Source organism: Corapipo altera, unplaced genomic scaffold (genome assembly GCF_003945725.1).
Source record: "Corapipo altera isolate COAL_440 unplaced genomic scaffold, ASM394572v1 268, whole genome shotgun sequence".
NCBI classification, from domain to species: Eukaryota; Metazoa; Chordata; class Aves; order Passeriformes; family Pipridae; genus Corapipo; species Corapipo altera.
The window spans coordinates 6,487,299-6,500,850 of record NW_020884901.1 but is presented as its reverse complement, the minus strand read 5'-3'; the positions used below and the strand labels follow the sequence as shown (position 1 = coordinate 6,500,850).

Sequence of the window (13,552 nt, the reverse complement as noted above, 5' to 3'; positions counted from 1 at the left end):
TTTGTTTCAAAGAAAAAAAAAAGAAATATCCTAACTGATAGCAGAACTGGAAGAAAAGTGCCCCTATGCTACGGTTTTAGATTTAGCTATTATAATTTGGTTTTGTCTCACTGTCCTCCCTCTATCATAATAAATTGCTACACTTAAATTAAAGAGGTTAAAGAAGGGCTTTTTTATTCAATAAAATTAATATTCCCAGGCTCACTGTAGCTAATTGGAACTCTTCCCGACATCATTTATAATATTTTGCAAGAATTGATAAAGTATGAACCAGACATTTTTCTCTTGAACAGCAAAGGAAATGGAGATAAGACCCAGAGATTCCAGCCAACTTCCTCTGGGTGACCCAACTCAGAGAGACAGGGAACACCGAAAAAACTATACCTGCCTTCCACTACATCAAATTTGTTTCAGATCTTCATTTTTCTATTGTAAGCTTCCCTGCTGTGCTCACCCAATTTTGCTTTCTATGAAATAAAAGCCCCTTTGCAGCCTAATAAGTAATTCCCCTTCAGATCCAAACCAAAAAGAATCTCTCTGGGGGAGGGGGAGGAAAAGCTCCTTCACCACTGAACTTCCCCACTCAACCCCTCTCCTGAAAAGCTGTTCTGCCACAATTCATCTGTCAATCAAGAACTCTGAAGGAAATTAATCCTTGTTAGCATTACCTGGATCTATATAATTACATGTGCTGTGAAAACCAGTGACTAACAGCACACTGCAGTGTTTACATTCGTAAGAATACTAAAATTAATGTCAGAGGCCAACACTATCTCCAGGCTACAGAAAATACTCCATCTCCACAAGACTGGAATATTTGCTCTTCTACCTGTCAGATCTGAGAACACAAGTCTGACTGACTGGTTTGGTACAGAGGAAGTAATTTAGGAACTCCTCTACCAATCCAACAGCATGAAGAATGCTTTCAGAAATTCCAGTTGCATTAAAGAGGAGAAAAGGTCACAGAGATTCCCTCCTCCCTGAAGGAGCTCACTGCTTTAAATGGACTTGGATGATCCTTACAACTCAGGATTCTGTGATCCTGACAGAAAAATATGATCAGGAGATTGCTACTAGTATGTTCCTTGACCAGTTCATTCTTTAAAGATGGAAAAGCAAATATTGGAATTCACCCACTTGAGCTATTTCTACCTTACCTACAGAAAGAGCACCAGACATGGATCCCCCTCACAAACACAGCCACAAAATCCCACTTCTCCAGAGAAGTGTAGACAGTCAATGATGCAAACCAACCACGAGCTTCTGTATTTCTAGAACTTGGCACAAACATTTCCAGCACAGACTATTCAATATCAGATTTGTTCTTTGTAAGGAACTGAACTTCTCCTTGCTTGGAGGAAGTATGTTATTCATACAAAGAATTTTTTTTTTTTGCCTTTACACTAAAAAATGAGGAAACATGAAGCAGTTCTCCTGCAAATATATCAGTGATGGTTCAACTATAAATACAGGAATAAACTGTCTCAACAACAGACAGTGAGGAATTAAAAAAGACATTATGAAAATATAGGTAGATCACAATATCAAAAATGAGACAACACTACAAAGACAGCACTGATTCCTTACTATTCCTTCAGCTTTGGTCACTCACCTCCTCCAGAAGGTTTATTCTGCCAGTCAGCATTTCTTCCATCTCTTGCATCTTCTTTTGTGCCTCTTTCACACGCTGCACTTCAGCATCACCACCCTGGGCCAAGCTTTCAACTGCCTTGCTGAAAGGCAGCAACACAGAGATCCCATTGCATATCAAAGTGGAAAACATCTCAAGTGCCAGTGGCTGATGAATTATGCTCCAGCATCTTCCATTGAGTCTGTACCTGCTTGTCACTTTAAGGTTAAATACAAACATCCACAGACAATATGGCAATTTGGGTGGTGCAGTCTGAGAGTTCCACACACAAGCCTTGTCACAGTGGATAAAGAAGCATTCTAAATGAATGATGAAAAAGTGAAATATTTCCTTTGTATTTTTAAAGCTTCCAAATACAGTATCAAGCCTTCAGTAGAGTTGTATTTTCTACAGGAAGCAGCACTGGAATAAACTGAAGACATGCAGCTGCTGAGATCTCTCCAGCTGCCTTTTCAATATTTGTTAATGCCTTGTGAGAGAACAACAGGTAGTGTTTCCTTACTAAACACAGGATGACCTCTTGTATATTACTGATCCCTAAATTTCACTTGCTACTTTGACCTTGTGCAAGGTTCCCTTCAAAGCCCAGCAATATCCCTTGATCCACCTGGAAAGACCAAACAAAAATTGATCTGGTCCTCAGGAAAGCAAAGAAAATTCCATTGCAACTGAGGCCCATGGAGCAGTCAACAGCTGTCAGTCATTGCCAGCCTGGATTAGTTTTGAACCAGACATTTATAGATAAGTACCCTTAAAATACCACTTTAAATCCTCCTATTCCTAAAGGATTAGGAAAAAAACAAATAGAAACAAGTCCAAGTAATGGACATCCAGAAACATTCTGGTACTTACTAGGCTTTGATGAGTAGTTTCTCCCTCTCCTGCAGTTCACGCTTCAGACTTTCTACCTCAACTTTCAGCTCAATGTTCTACAGCAAGAGAATGAAAACCCAAAAGTTATTGGCAATGTGTAGATTAATTGTTGCCTGGACCAGCAAATGTAAAGTGTCACTGGGCTAAGAAAAGCACAGAGACATTTCAGCTTCTAAAAGACAAATTTTGCAAGGTTCAAGCCTTTCAGAAATCTCAAAAAGTATTAAGGATTCACTTAACTACTCTAATGGGGAGTATTGCACCTTGGGAATTTCTAGGGCTTCCATGCATGTTTGTTCTTTAAGACACAAGAAATTTTCTTTTCCTTTCAAAGCCTGATTGCATCAGCTAGAGAGGCTTTTAACAATTTTCGAATTATTTTGTTGCAGCCTGAGAAAACCTCTCATGACGTAATTGTACAAAGAACTCCTTGCCCTGGAAGCTGACAGATGCCATTTCCAACAACAACAACAAAAAAAAAGACTCAAAAGTTAAGTGAAATAGGCAATCTCCCCACAAAACAAACTCTTCAAAAAGATACACAGTACTATGAGATCAATCTAAATGCATACAATTTTATATATTTCTTCAGTGGGACCATCAAACTTCTGCTGCATTCGCTCCTCCAGGAAATAGATACGAAGCTTCAGGTTGAAGTTTTCTTTTTTCAGATCAGTGATTTGCTGTGAAATAAGAAAGAAAATGGGCAAATTATGTGATGTGTTTCAAATAAAGAGTAAAAACTATTACAGAATTTGGTTTTGCTCTCCACAGTGCAATACTGGAATCCAACCCACAGGACATAATTAAACATGTGGATGATACACATACACACTAAATTGTGAAGGTGTTAATTGCACCATATGACACCCAAGTCCAAACAAACATCCTTCCCTCTAAGACTGTGTCACCCACAGAGCTATAAATACCCCAAGCCTTTCAACAGGTTTCTGTCTCCTACAGCTTCAGCCCAAAGCACAGAACATTACGTTCTCCCACCATCTCAGCCATAACATTTTTTCCCCAATTCCATTTCTCACCTGAACAAGAAGAAATCCCATTCCAGCCTATCCCTTCTAAATGTTTTGAGATTTGTCTTTTAGTTTGGTTTTAAGACATGTAGCCATGTTGGCACACAAATAAATGTTGTGTGTTTGTCCCAGACGTTATCATTTATGATAACATTTTGTGTTTATTTTTAGCCCTGCACAGCACTTAAGCAAATAACAACTACAAAACAGTACTGTTTAAAAATATATAATACAAGCTGTAGTGCAGACAGTGCTCTTTAGAATATTCCTTTTTTAAAACATTGACTGACTTGACAAAAAAATATCCAAAAAAATATTAGGCAATTCTTCGATAAGATAGAACTTGAACAAAATATAAGACATTATTTTGAAACAAATATTTTCTAAGGAAAAGCCTGGGAAGGAAGCCTCATTCATGGGACCAAGGTAATCTTATTCATGGGAAGAAAAGCCACAAGCACACAAGGCACATAAGCCCAATCGAACACCAATAAAACCTTTATCCCATCCCATATTTCATAGTGCAATTCTTTGAGGAAAAAAATTGCTTATCATTTTTAACCTTCCTTGTAGAAGCAGTAACGTAGTTGATGGTTTCATTAAAGAAAGGAGTCTCCCTCTAAATTTTTTTTAAGAGGCTAAGCATAAAACATTCACTCAAATAAGACTCGTGTCCCCTGCCAGATGCTTTCAACAAATGGAAATCTAATATGTTACAGAGCTTCTAATAAAATATTTATGTGGGCTTTTCCAGAACTGTACAGTGCCATTTGTAAGAATTATTAGCGATACAATTTCTAAAATATTTGGCTTGTGAAACCTAAGATTACTTTCTGTAACTGCACTCAGAACCTGCATCTGCAAACAATTCTTCAGTTTAACAATCCCTGCCCAGCAAGATGCCTTGTCATTATTCACACAAGTGAATATCATCCAAGCAACTGAAAATCCAGCTGACTACATAAACTTTGTGGCTCATTTCCACACCTTTTCAGTAGATCATTCCTAACAGTCTCTGCTCATTCAGAAAAAGTCCAAGCAACAAAGACACTCTGAATTTATATCAGTTGAACTTCTAGTTAGTCTCCACACATTCAATATATTTCTGAGTCAAAAGGAAAAAATAATATCAAAAGAACTCAGCATACCATGATTTTAGTCACATGTATTTCAGTGGCAACAGAAATAAACCAAAGAGCTTAAGGGCAATATTTTCAAAAGGCAAATAAAACAGACTATGCAACCATAAACCAAAAAGTGAAACAAATGTCATCTCTGATGCTGTTTCTCAGATGAAAGTTAATTCAGGCAGACTACAATTAAAAAGTTATTGCTTAATAAAAGACAAGATGTATAATGTGAGCAAGTTCACACTGCAAAGAGATTTTAATGGCAACTGTCTCAACATATGCATTTGAAGACTAAGCTTTAATTCCTTTATGCATTTTGATTTCTGTATTTGAAAAAAGGAATGAAAACTAGGACAATGATACACACACTACACAAAACAGTCCACACCATGGACAGCATGGCAGCAAATCCTAACTCAGATTAGCTCCTTTTCCAGCCTGCACAGAGCCACTTTCATGCCAAATGGATCTGTCAGCAGTGGCTGTGGTTTCACAGCACAACACAGTTTTCACCAGCAGAGGCCTTTTTACAAGACAGCAAAACTCTAAGTGGGTTTGGAGAGACAAGAAAAAACCCACAGTTACTATTACTCAGTTCTCTACCTTAATACCCATCACTCTTTCTATCCATGAGCACCTAATAACCCATAACGAGGTCCTCAACTAGAAATCCTTTCACTTTGCCCATGTAATCATGTTCTCTATCACAGGGTGGTTCCTTCTATATTGCAAGGAAGTGAGACTCACCATAAATAATTCAAAAATGTGCACCTCTAACATTTTCCAGCTCAGCACCTTCTCCAAGTCTAAACATAAAAGGACCTTTCCTACATGGATCCACCTTTTAGCCCATTACATCCATCCTGCTCCCTCTGAGCTGCAAGGTCAAAGCCACTCTTTTAAGCCACTGTTTTAACTACATCCTTCTCATGTCCCAAATAAATACCATATTTATAGAAATATCTCTGTGTTTAATGGATTCTTCTTCCTTTACTTGAATGGATCTCTGAGATTCATTATGCTGTTGGCATCCATAAAAGTTCTTATCCCATGAGAAGTTTAACAGCTCAGTTTAACATGAGGGGTCTGTAGACACCAAGATGACAGACCTATGACCTTTCTCCCTATATAACAAGATTTTTCCTCCCTGCTAAGACTTTTTTCCCCTGTGCAAAAGGACCCTGCAGACAATAACCCACTTGCAGAAGGTGTATTCTAGACTGAGGTCTTTGGGATGTATCACAGTAAAAGATTTTAAGCCCATCCTAATGCCAAGGCAGCGTCCGCCTACCCCAGCAGACAAAAGAGAAAGAGAAATAGATACAGACTGTAAAAAAACATCCTTCACCAAAGCTTTCCAAAACAAGCTTTAAATTCTGAGCAAAGAGCATAGCTTCCCCTCGGGGGGATATAAGGCCACTAGAAACTGAAAGAGTTTAGAAGAAGCACTCATTTCAAAAACAATGCCACAAAAGATAACAGCAGCTACAGCAGTGCCCTGAAACTGCAGACACTTAATACAGCCCAAAAACAGCAGCCACAGCCTTTATCTGCAGCAGTCATCTCAAACATTTTAGGTTGCTTTCCCCTCTACAGCTTCTTCTCACAGTAAGAACTAGAGTTTAAAAAAATGTAAAATGCATAACAGGGAAGTTTCCCTGTAACACAGCTACACCCCAATCAAATCATTGTTCAGCAGATATAAACTTATTCAATTTAAACAACTAATATATTTTAAAAAACCTAATGTTTTCCTTTATGTTCTAGTAAGTGCCAAAATAATTTTGCCTACAGAACTGTCACAATGACACTAGACCTTTACAACAGAAGTATTCTCAGCACTCTCGTACGTAGTTATAAAGATAAAAGGCATCATACTGCAGCCAATGAATTAAAAAGCCAAATCCTGCACTACCCTAAATGAAAATAAACTTGATGCCTCCCTGAAATAAATCAACAGCAGATGTGCAAACCAAGGTCTGGTGCTTGTGGTGATTTGCAGGAAGTTTTGAGCAGAGGGTGCCAATTTTTGTTTCACAACTTCAGCGCAGCAGTTGGCTGCTCTCAACAACAAGTTCCTGCCTCGGTTTTGGAAGCAACACTAAAGAAACGGAGCTTCAAAGCACAGACAGGGACATTCACCTGGTCACACCTCCAACAGATGTGTGTCAGCTGACACCAGCTACAAACCTGACCCCAAGAGGCAACACTTCAGGCAGCATGCTGGGAATATCTTGGCCATAAATCTGTCACTGAGTCCTATATTAAAAGTCTGCTTACATTTTCATAGTCCTTCATGGTCCGAGCTCGAGTTGGTGAGACTGTGTCTTCTGCCACATCTGGCAACACTAGATGTTTAAAAAGACAGAACAAGTTCAGACAGCGGAATCCCTAAGCAAAGCTTTAATTTGGCAAAGGTCTACACTAATCTAAACATAATAAAAGTAGAACACCTTTTGGGAAGCAATGGAGGTGATGCTTTGACCCTTGTTTACATCATATGTTAGTGCTACTAAGGAGTATCTAGATTTCTTTCTGATCACAATAAGCTAACACTTAAGCTCCCAAATTCCATCATCACCCATTTAAATCATGATGTACACTGAAATTAGGCTATGTGAGGTGCACTCACAAGAATAAATCCTCAGAGCAACTACAGAGGAATCCCATATTAAATTAATTCTCATTAATTTACTAGAAAGCAATTCAAATATCTCAGTATCTGGTCACAGGACAGGCCTAAACCTCAGACTGAGGGAAAATATAAACAGAGGAAATGGCCAGGATTTACATTCTTAAAATTTAATCCTTCCTGAATCTAAAAGTTCTGTTTGCACACACATTCTGCAGCAGCCACATTTAACAGGGCTGCATAACTTATTTCCACTCAAATCAGAGAGAGTAAACTTGCAATCAGAACAATGACAATGTATAAAACATGTAGCACTTACATCATCTTAAATATAAAGAAGATATAGCTAGGGACTCAGACTGACTCTCATACTAACTAAAAGAAAATATTTCATTTAAATCACTTCCAAAATTGTTATGCAGCTGCATAGAGCAGTCTTAAAAGCTACCCAAAGAGGCAGTGGTTTTCACTTCGTGAAAGTCTAATTAGTTTCAGAGGCAGCTTTCCTGGAGCAGTTGCACAACAGAACAACATTATTTTGCAGCACGAGTACGTAATTTATATTTGCTTCCTTCTGTGAGTAAATATAACTTCCTGGTAAACCATCCAATTTGATTTGTCTTAGCTTCAATTACTACTTCATCTATACCATGAAGTCAGTCATTCATAAAGAAAGTCAACACATTCATAAAGAAACACATTCGTAAAGAAAACCAAAACAGACACCCGAAATTGACCCTAACGGAGCACAGGACAGTAAACAACAGAGGCAGGAGGTTTCAAACCAGTATTGTCCAGACACTTTACTCTAAAATAAGTGTTTCAAGCAAGTCTCCCACACCTGAGGACGAACAGTTACATGGCACCTGGCAACCTGATGGAGTTACAGGAGGGGCTTTTCATAAGGACCTGGAGTGACAGGAAAAAAGGGGAAGGGCTTTAAACTGACAGAGGGCAGGGTTAGAGTAGAGATTCGGAAAAAATTCTTCCCTGTGAGGGTGGGGAGGCCCTGGCAGAGGTTGCCCAGAGAAGCTGTGGCTGCCCCATCCCTGGAAGTGTCCAGGAAGGTTGGATGGGGCTTGGAGTAACCTGGGCTAGTGGAAGGTGTCCCTGCCCATGGCAGGGGGTGGAATGAGATGATCTTTAAGGTTCCCTTCCAACCCAAACAAGTCTGTGACTCTACGGTCATCATACAGAAAAATGCACAGAATTACAGCTCCTGTTCAAGAGGAACTGGACAGGAATGTTTCTTAATGCACGACTAGCTAAAAGCCGAGACACCGTGTCTAGATCTTCAGGCAGGCGGGAACCGAACAGCCGAACTGAGACCCGGAGGATGCACAGCGCATAACAACCCTACCGCCGAGCAGAGCGCGGCCGGGCAGCATCGCCTGCCTGGATATTCCAAGCATTTTAAGTATGCGCTCCACAAAATCGCTGATCGTCTTATGTAAGGCTGCGAGCCGCAATGACCGCGAGCAGCGGAGCTCACGGCAGCGACGGCGGCAGCCGCTGGCCCTAAAAGCCCTTCGCTTACACAAAACCACATCACTTAAAAGCCGTTTTTCTTGCCCCTTTCTTTTTCCCCCGGGGTTGAGGTTTTCCCCCGCAAGGTTCGAGCACCGAGCCCGGGCGGGCTCCCAGCAGCGACCCAGCCTTACCTTGTCCGCCGGGCGGGCCGGGCTGGGGGTCCCCGCGGGAGATGTCCGGCAGCTGGGAGGCGCTGGCGCTGGGGAAGGAGGAGGAGAAGGAGGAAAAGGAGGAGAAGGAGGAGGAGGAGAGCGCTGAGAGCCGAACGCCGGAGGGGCTCGTCCCGCTGACCCCGCGGCCGGCGGGCCCAGCCCCGCGCCCCAGCGCAGCCCCTGCAGCGCAGCCCCCGCCGTACCTGCCCTCCAGCGCCAGCGGCAGCGTGGGGTCGTCCCCCGGCAGCGAATCCATGGGACGCTCCCGCGGCTCCCGCCGCCTTTGTGCGAGGGTTTGGCGGCTTCCCTGGAATTCAAACGCCCGCAATCGCCGCCGCCATCTTTGCGTCGGCAGAGCTGAAGCCGCTGAAGCCGCCGCGGGGGCGCGTAGAGGGCGGGCACTATAGAAAGTGAATGGGAGCCGCCATGTTTGTTGAGGGCAGCGGGCGGAGGTGGGCGGGCAAGGCGCCATGTCGGCTGAGGGCAGAGCGGGGCGGGTGCCAGATGGGCAAAGGGGGAGGGAGCCGGCGGGCGCCATGTTGAGTGAGGGAAGGAGCCCGAGAGCGACCCCCGCCGCTCCCCGGGCCCCGCTCCAAAAAATACCCCTTTGGAAGAGGCTTTTGCAGGGATGCGCCACGGCCCCGGGCTCCTGCCGGGTCTGGCAGAGCCGCTGGAGCTGATGGTTTCCATGTTCCCCCCGCAGCGCCAAGCCGTCAGCAGGCTTGGCGGGACAAATAATGACGCTTTAGTTCCAAATTCTAATCGCTGCTCTCCGGAGCTGGCAGGGGCGAGGCCAGCTGCTGTCAGCATCCATGCAGGCTCATTTTTTAACAATCTGGGTTTGTTGGGGGGTTTTTTGTGTGTGAAGCAAAGGTCTAAGCACGTCGGCTCTCCTGCTTTTTGAGGGCAGAAAATGCGATTACGTTGAACATTTCAGAATACTGACAGCTGGAAATGCTAAACTGGATTAAATGCTGTGGTGTCCCCTCCTACACCGTGTCCCCGACGGCATGGCCATGGTGATGGTGCCGGAGCCAGTGGAGCTCCAGACAGCCCCTTGCTGCCCATCCTGCTCGCCCTCCTTTTGAATTCATTATTTGGGAGCTGTTTGTGTGTAGGACTGAAATATTTCCCTGCAATATTTACAGCATCACCGTGCTGGGACTGGCTCTCAGTGTTCCATGTAAGATGAGGAAGCTCCATCCGTCCCAGCGGGACACTCACCTCACCCACGGGAGTAACCCTGTGCCTTAGATTTGGTTTCCTCTTCTAGATTTGGTTTCCTCTTCAGTACCACTGTGTCAGGTTTCACTCGCTGTGTCAGGTTTCACTCTCCATCCTCTGGGCTGTCTCAAAGGGACTTTTACCCGGCCAGGAAATCAGCCACAGACGAGGGCTGACCATGGGCCACGGTAATTCTGTGAGTTTATCATCCCCAGCTGTCCTGGTGCCCAGTGAGCTCCGTTTCCTCTGTGCACCTGCACCACCTCACTGTTCAGAACAGGCTGATGCTGTCACCTGTCAAATACCCCAGGCTGGTGGCAGCAGCCCCTGCAGCTCTGGGTGTATAGGGTCATGGTGGGCTTCCTATCCCTGCTTCATCCTTTCAGCTTTACGAGTACAAGTGCAGGATGGTGCAGTTGTCAGAGCCCCCAAACTGCCAGGAAATGCCAGGTACTACTCAGCACAGCTAAGCTCTTCATCCCATCTCCCATCCAATTGGACGTGCCTCACACTTTGCCTTTGGGTTCTGGTGACCCCAAGGGATGTTTGGTCCCTTCAACTCCCCCATGACAGACCTTGGGACACGTTGGTCACCTTATATGACTGGGACCCTTCTGCAGTGGCCTCTGCCAAGATGAAGTTATGTTCATGTCTGCCATACGGCACCAGATCTGACCAGCCAGGCTGAAATGTGGCTTCCCTTCTTTACAGAGCAGGTCTTCATAAAATGAATGAGTCCATTCACTGAGAGGATGATACCAATTTGCTCTTGTTTAAGGTTTCAGTGAGGTGTGATGTATTTGATGCATGTCTTTAAATCAGTGTCCATCAGCCACATGTACAGAGCAAACCACTCCCTGCTCGTGTGCTGTGGGCACACACAGCACCTCTGTCTGCAGAGCCATGGTCCATGTCCAGCACTCAAAAGGAAATCAGGAGGGCCCTCCTTGTGAAGTTTATTGCTTCATAAAGTGTTTGTCCAATGGATAAAGATATGGATATATAGAGATATATCCATGTCTATCTTCTCTGGAAGTGTTCAAGGCAGGGCTGGATGGGACCCTAAGCAACCTGGTCTAGTGGAAGGTGTCCGTGCCCATGGCAGGGGGTGGAACCAAATGATCTTGAAGGTTACTTCCAGCCCAAAACATTCCAGGATTTTATAAGTCTATGTATATACAGACAGATAGGATGGGAAATTTCCCTGGGTTACTGCACTGCACAATGCTTTGAAAGCTGCAGCAGCACTAGGAAGCTGAGAGGGGCAGAAAGGCCTGGGAAATACCTCTAGAAGCAGTTAACAACTTGCCTTCTCATAATCTGCTTAATGTTGTTTAACCTTAGCTTAATTAGCAGCACATTTGGGGAGATTACACTAAATTCTCATGCCAAGAAGCTGTGTTAGAACTTCCCTGCTTCTCAAGGAAGCCTGAGGTCCTTCCCACCTCAGGAAGAGAGTCCCTAAAGACAGTCTGGGAAGGAAGTACTTATGGTGAGTGTACTGTAGGGATGAGTTGAGTACAAGCTGCCCTGGAGCAGGACGAGAGCCAGCTGCTCACTGTGCTGTGCTGTGGTGGCACAAGGAGGGTGGATGTCATGAACACAGGTCTTCCTCACCCTCCTGCTCTCACTCCCCACTCTGAGGACCTGGTTCAGCTCTCAGTTCTGCCTCCTCCTCTCACAGCTCCCAGCAAGATTCTTCCTAACTTAAGTCATACACAGTCCAACTGCTCTGCTAATGCAAATCAGGTCCCAATAAACTCCCTGGAATTTCACCGCTGTGGCCCTTACTGATATAGCTCTGGCTCAGCTAAACATTTGAATGAACACTTAAAACCAAGTGCTCGCTCAGTTTATGAAGCCTTACCTCTCCAAGTTCTTTGCTTAATAAGGGCTGCAGAGTCAGACACAGCTTTCAGCAGAAAAGCTGAGCCTTTAGCAGTTGTATTTGCAAATAAATTAATTTCTTAACGCTGCCAAGTGAGACAGAAACACAAGTTTTCCACAGACACTCCCTGAAGTGTTCAAAACTACTGACGCCACACATGTGGATTTCTGAGTATCTATAGCAGAAAACGGCCTTTGAAAGACATTTGTGGTCATGAAGAAAAATCTGATCCAATATCCTCATCCCATTTCTAGCTTTGCTCGGAGGGTTTTGTTGTTAATGACTCACATCTCTGACAAAATGTGTCCATGTGAATGATATAGAAAACAGTGGGAGAACAGACATTGATTGTGGAGATCTCAAACATGTCAGTGTGAGCAGCTGAGGGCTGGGAATGTTTCATAGCAGACACAAGAGACCAGAGGACTGATTTTTTTAGCTGGATTATCCGACACAGGATGTCAACTGTACTTATGGATATCTGATGTTAAAAAACATTTTTGTGCCTTGGTTCTCATCTCACATACAGTGCTATAATGAAGGAATAATTCTCTTGGAACAAAAATCATTACCAGGATGAGATCAGATTCAATCCTTTCTGTCATTGGAAAGACTCCTGCTGAACTTCAATGAACAAAACCACAGATGCAAAAATCCAAGTGGCATAGATACAAATTATATACATTTATTTTTATTCATTTTAAATAACATTCTTCTGTATAAATTCTGACATATATTCAAATCATACACTTTTTTTTTTCTTTTTAGAAATGCATTTGTAAGCATAGCATATGCTTGGGAGACGCCGTGTTTGGACGTGTAGTGAGACTGATGGGTTTCAGTTGGGAGGAAGTACAACTTTTAAGGCCCACATTTTTCTTATTTTAATCCATTCCTCTGACACACAAAGAGCTGTGGGAGCTCACTCTAAAACTTCACTTTAAAGAGAAAAGTATTTTTATACCCTTTATTTAAAGGAGACTGTGCAAGCTTTCTGCCACGTTTACATTGCCTGTAACACTGAAGGTAACAGTGCTGCACAGCAGTGGTTAACTGACCCAGCATACCTGAAGGATGCTGAATACATCCACTCCTCTTTCCTAAATGCTAAGTTTGCTCAGCCTGGCCCAAGGGAATTACCATTCCAGGGGCTGACATCTCCTGACAGCTCCCCAGGGCCAGCGCTCCTCGCAGCTATTTCCAGCCACGGCAGTTCACGAGACTCAAGATCATCTACTCTCATTAACCCAACTCCTTCTCTGCACATCTGCTGCACTCTGTGCTCACCAAATGCTCTCCCCAGCCGTGAGCCCTCCAGGCTGCCCCGGGCCTGACACACCTTTGTGCCCTTTACCCGCTCCAGTCTGGCCTCTCGCCTTTACTGTGGAACTGGGCTCACCCCATACGGACCAGCCCAGCTCTCATGACCCCAAGGATCGTG

At 43.6% G+C, this 13,552-nt stretch overlaps 1 protein-coding gene across 5 annotated transcripts in view; it reads right to left on the bottom strand.

The window, feature by feature from the left end:
* The window catches only part of CDK5RAP2 (CDK5 regulatory subunit associated protein 2), a 72,325-nt gene extending 62,980 nt beyond the window's left edge, over window positions 1–9,345 (bottom strand). For all 5 annotated transcript variants that reach the window (XM_027649851.1, XM_027649853.1, XM_027649855.1 and 2 more), the window contains exons 1-6: window positions 9,203–9,345; window positions 8,979–9,046; window positions 6,966–7,033; window positions 3,097–3,207; window positions 2,504–2,580; window positions 1,613–1,733 (exon numbers count right to left, since the gene is read on the bottom strand). In XM_027649851.1, coding sequence (XP_027505652.1) covers window positions 1,613–1,733; window positions 2,504–2,580; window positions 3,097–3,207; window positions 6,966–7,033; window positions 8,979–9,046; window positions 9,203–9,255 — 498 coding nt within the window. In that variant the 5' untranslated portion in view covers window positions 9,256–9,345. The remainder of the gene's footprint in view (window positions 1–1,612; window positions 1,734–2,503; window positions 2,581–3,096; window positions 3,208–6,965; window positions 7,034–8,978; window positions 9,047–9,202) is intronic.
* Window positions 9,346–13,552: the final 4,207 nt, after the last annotated feature.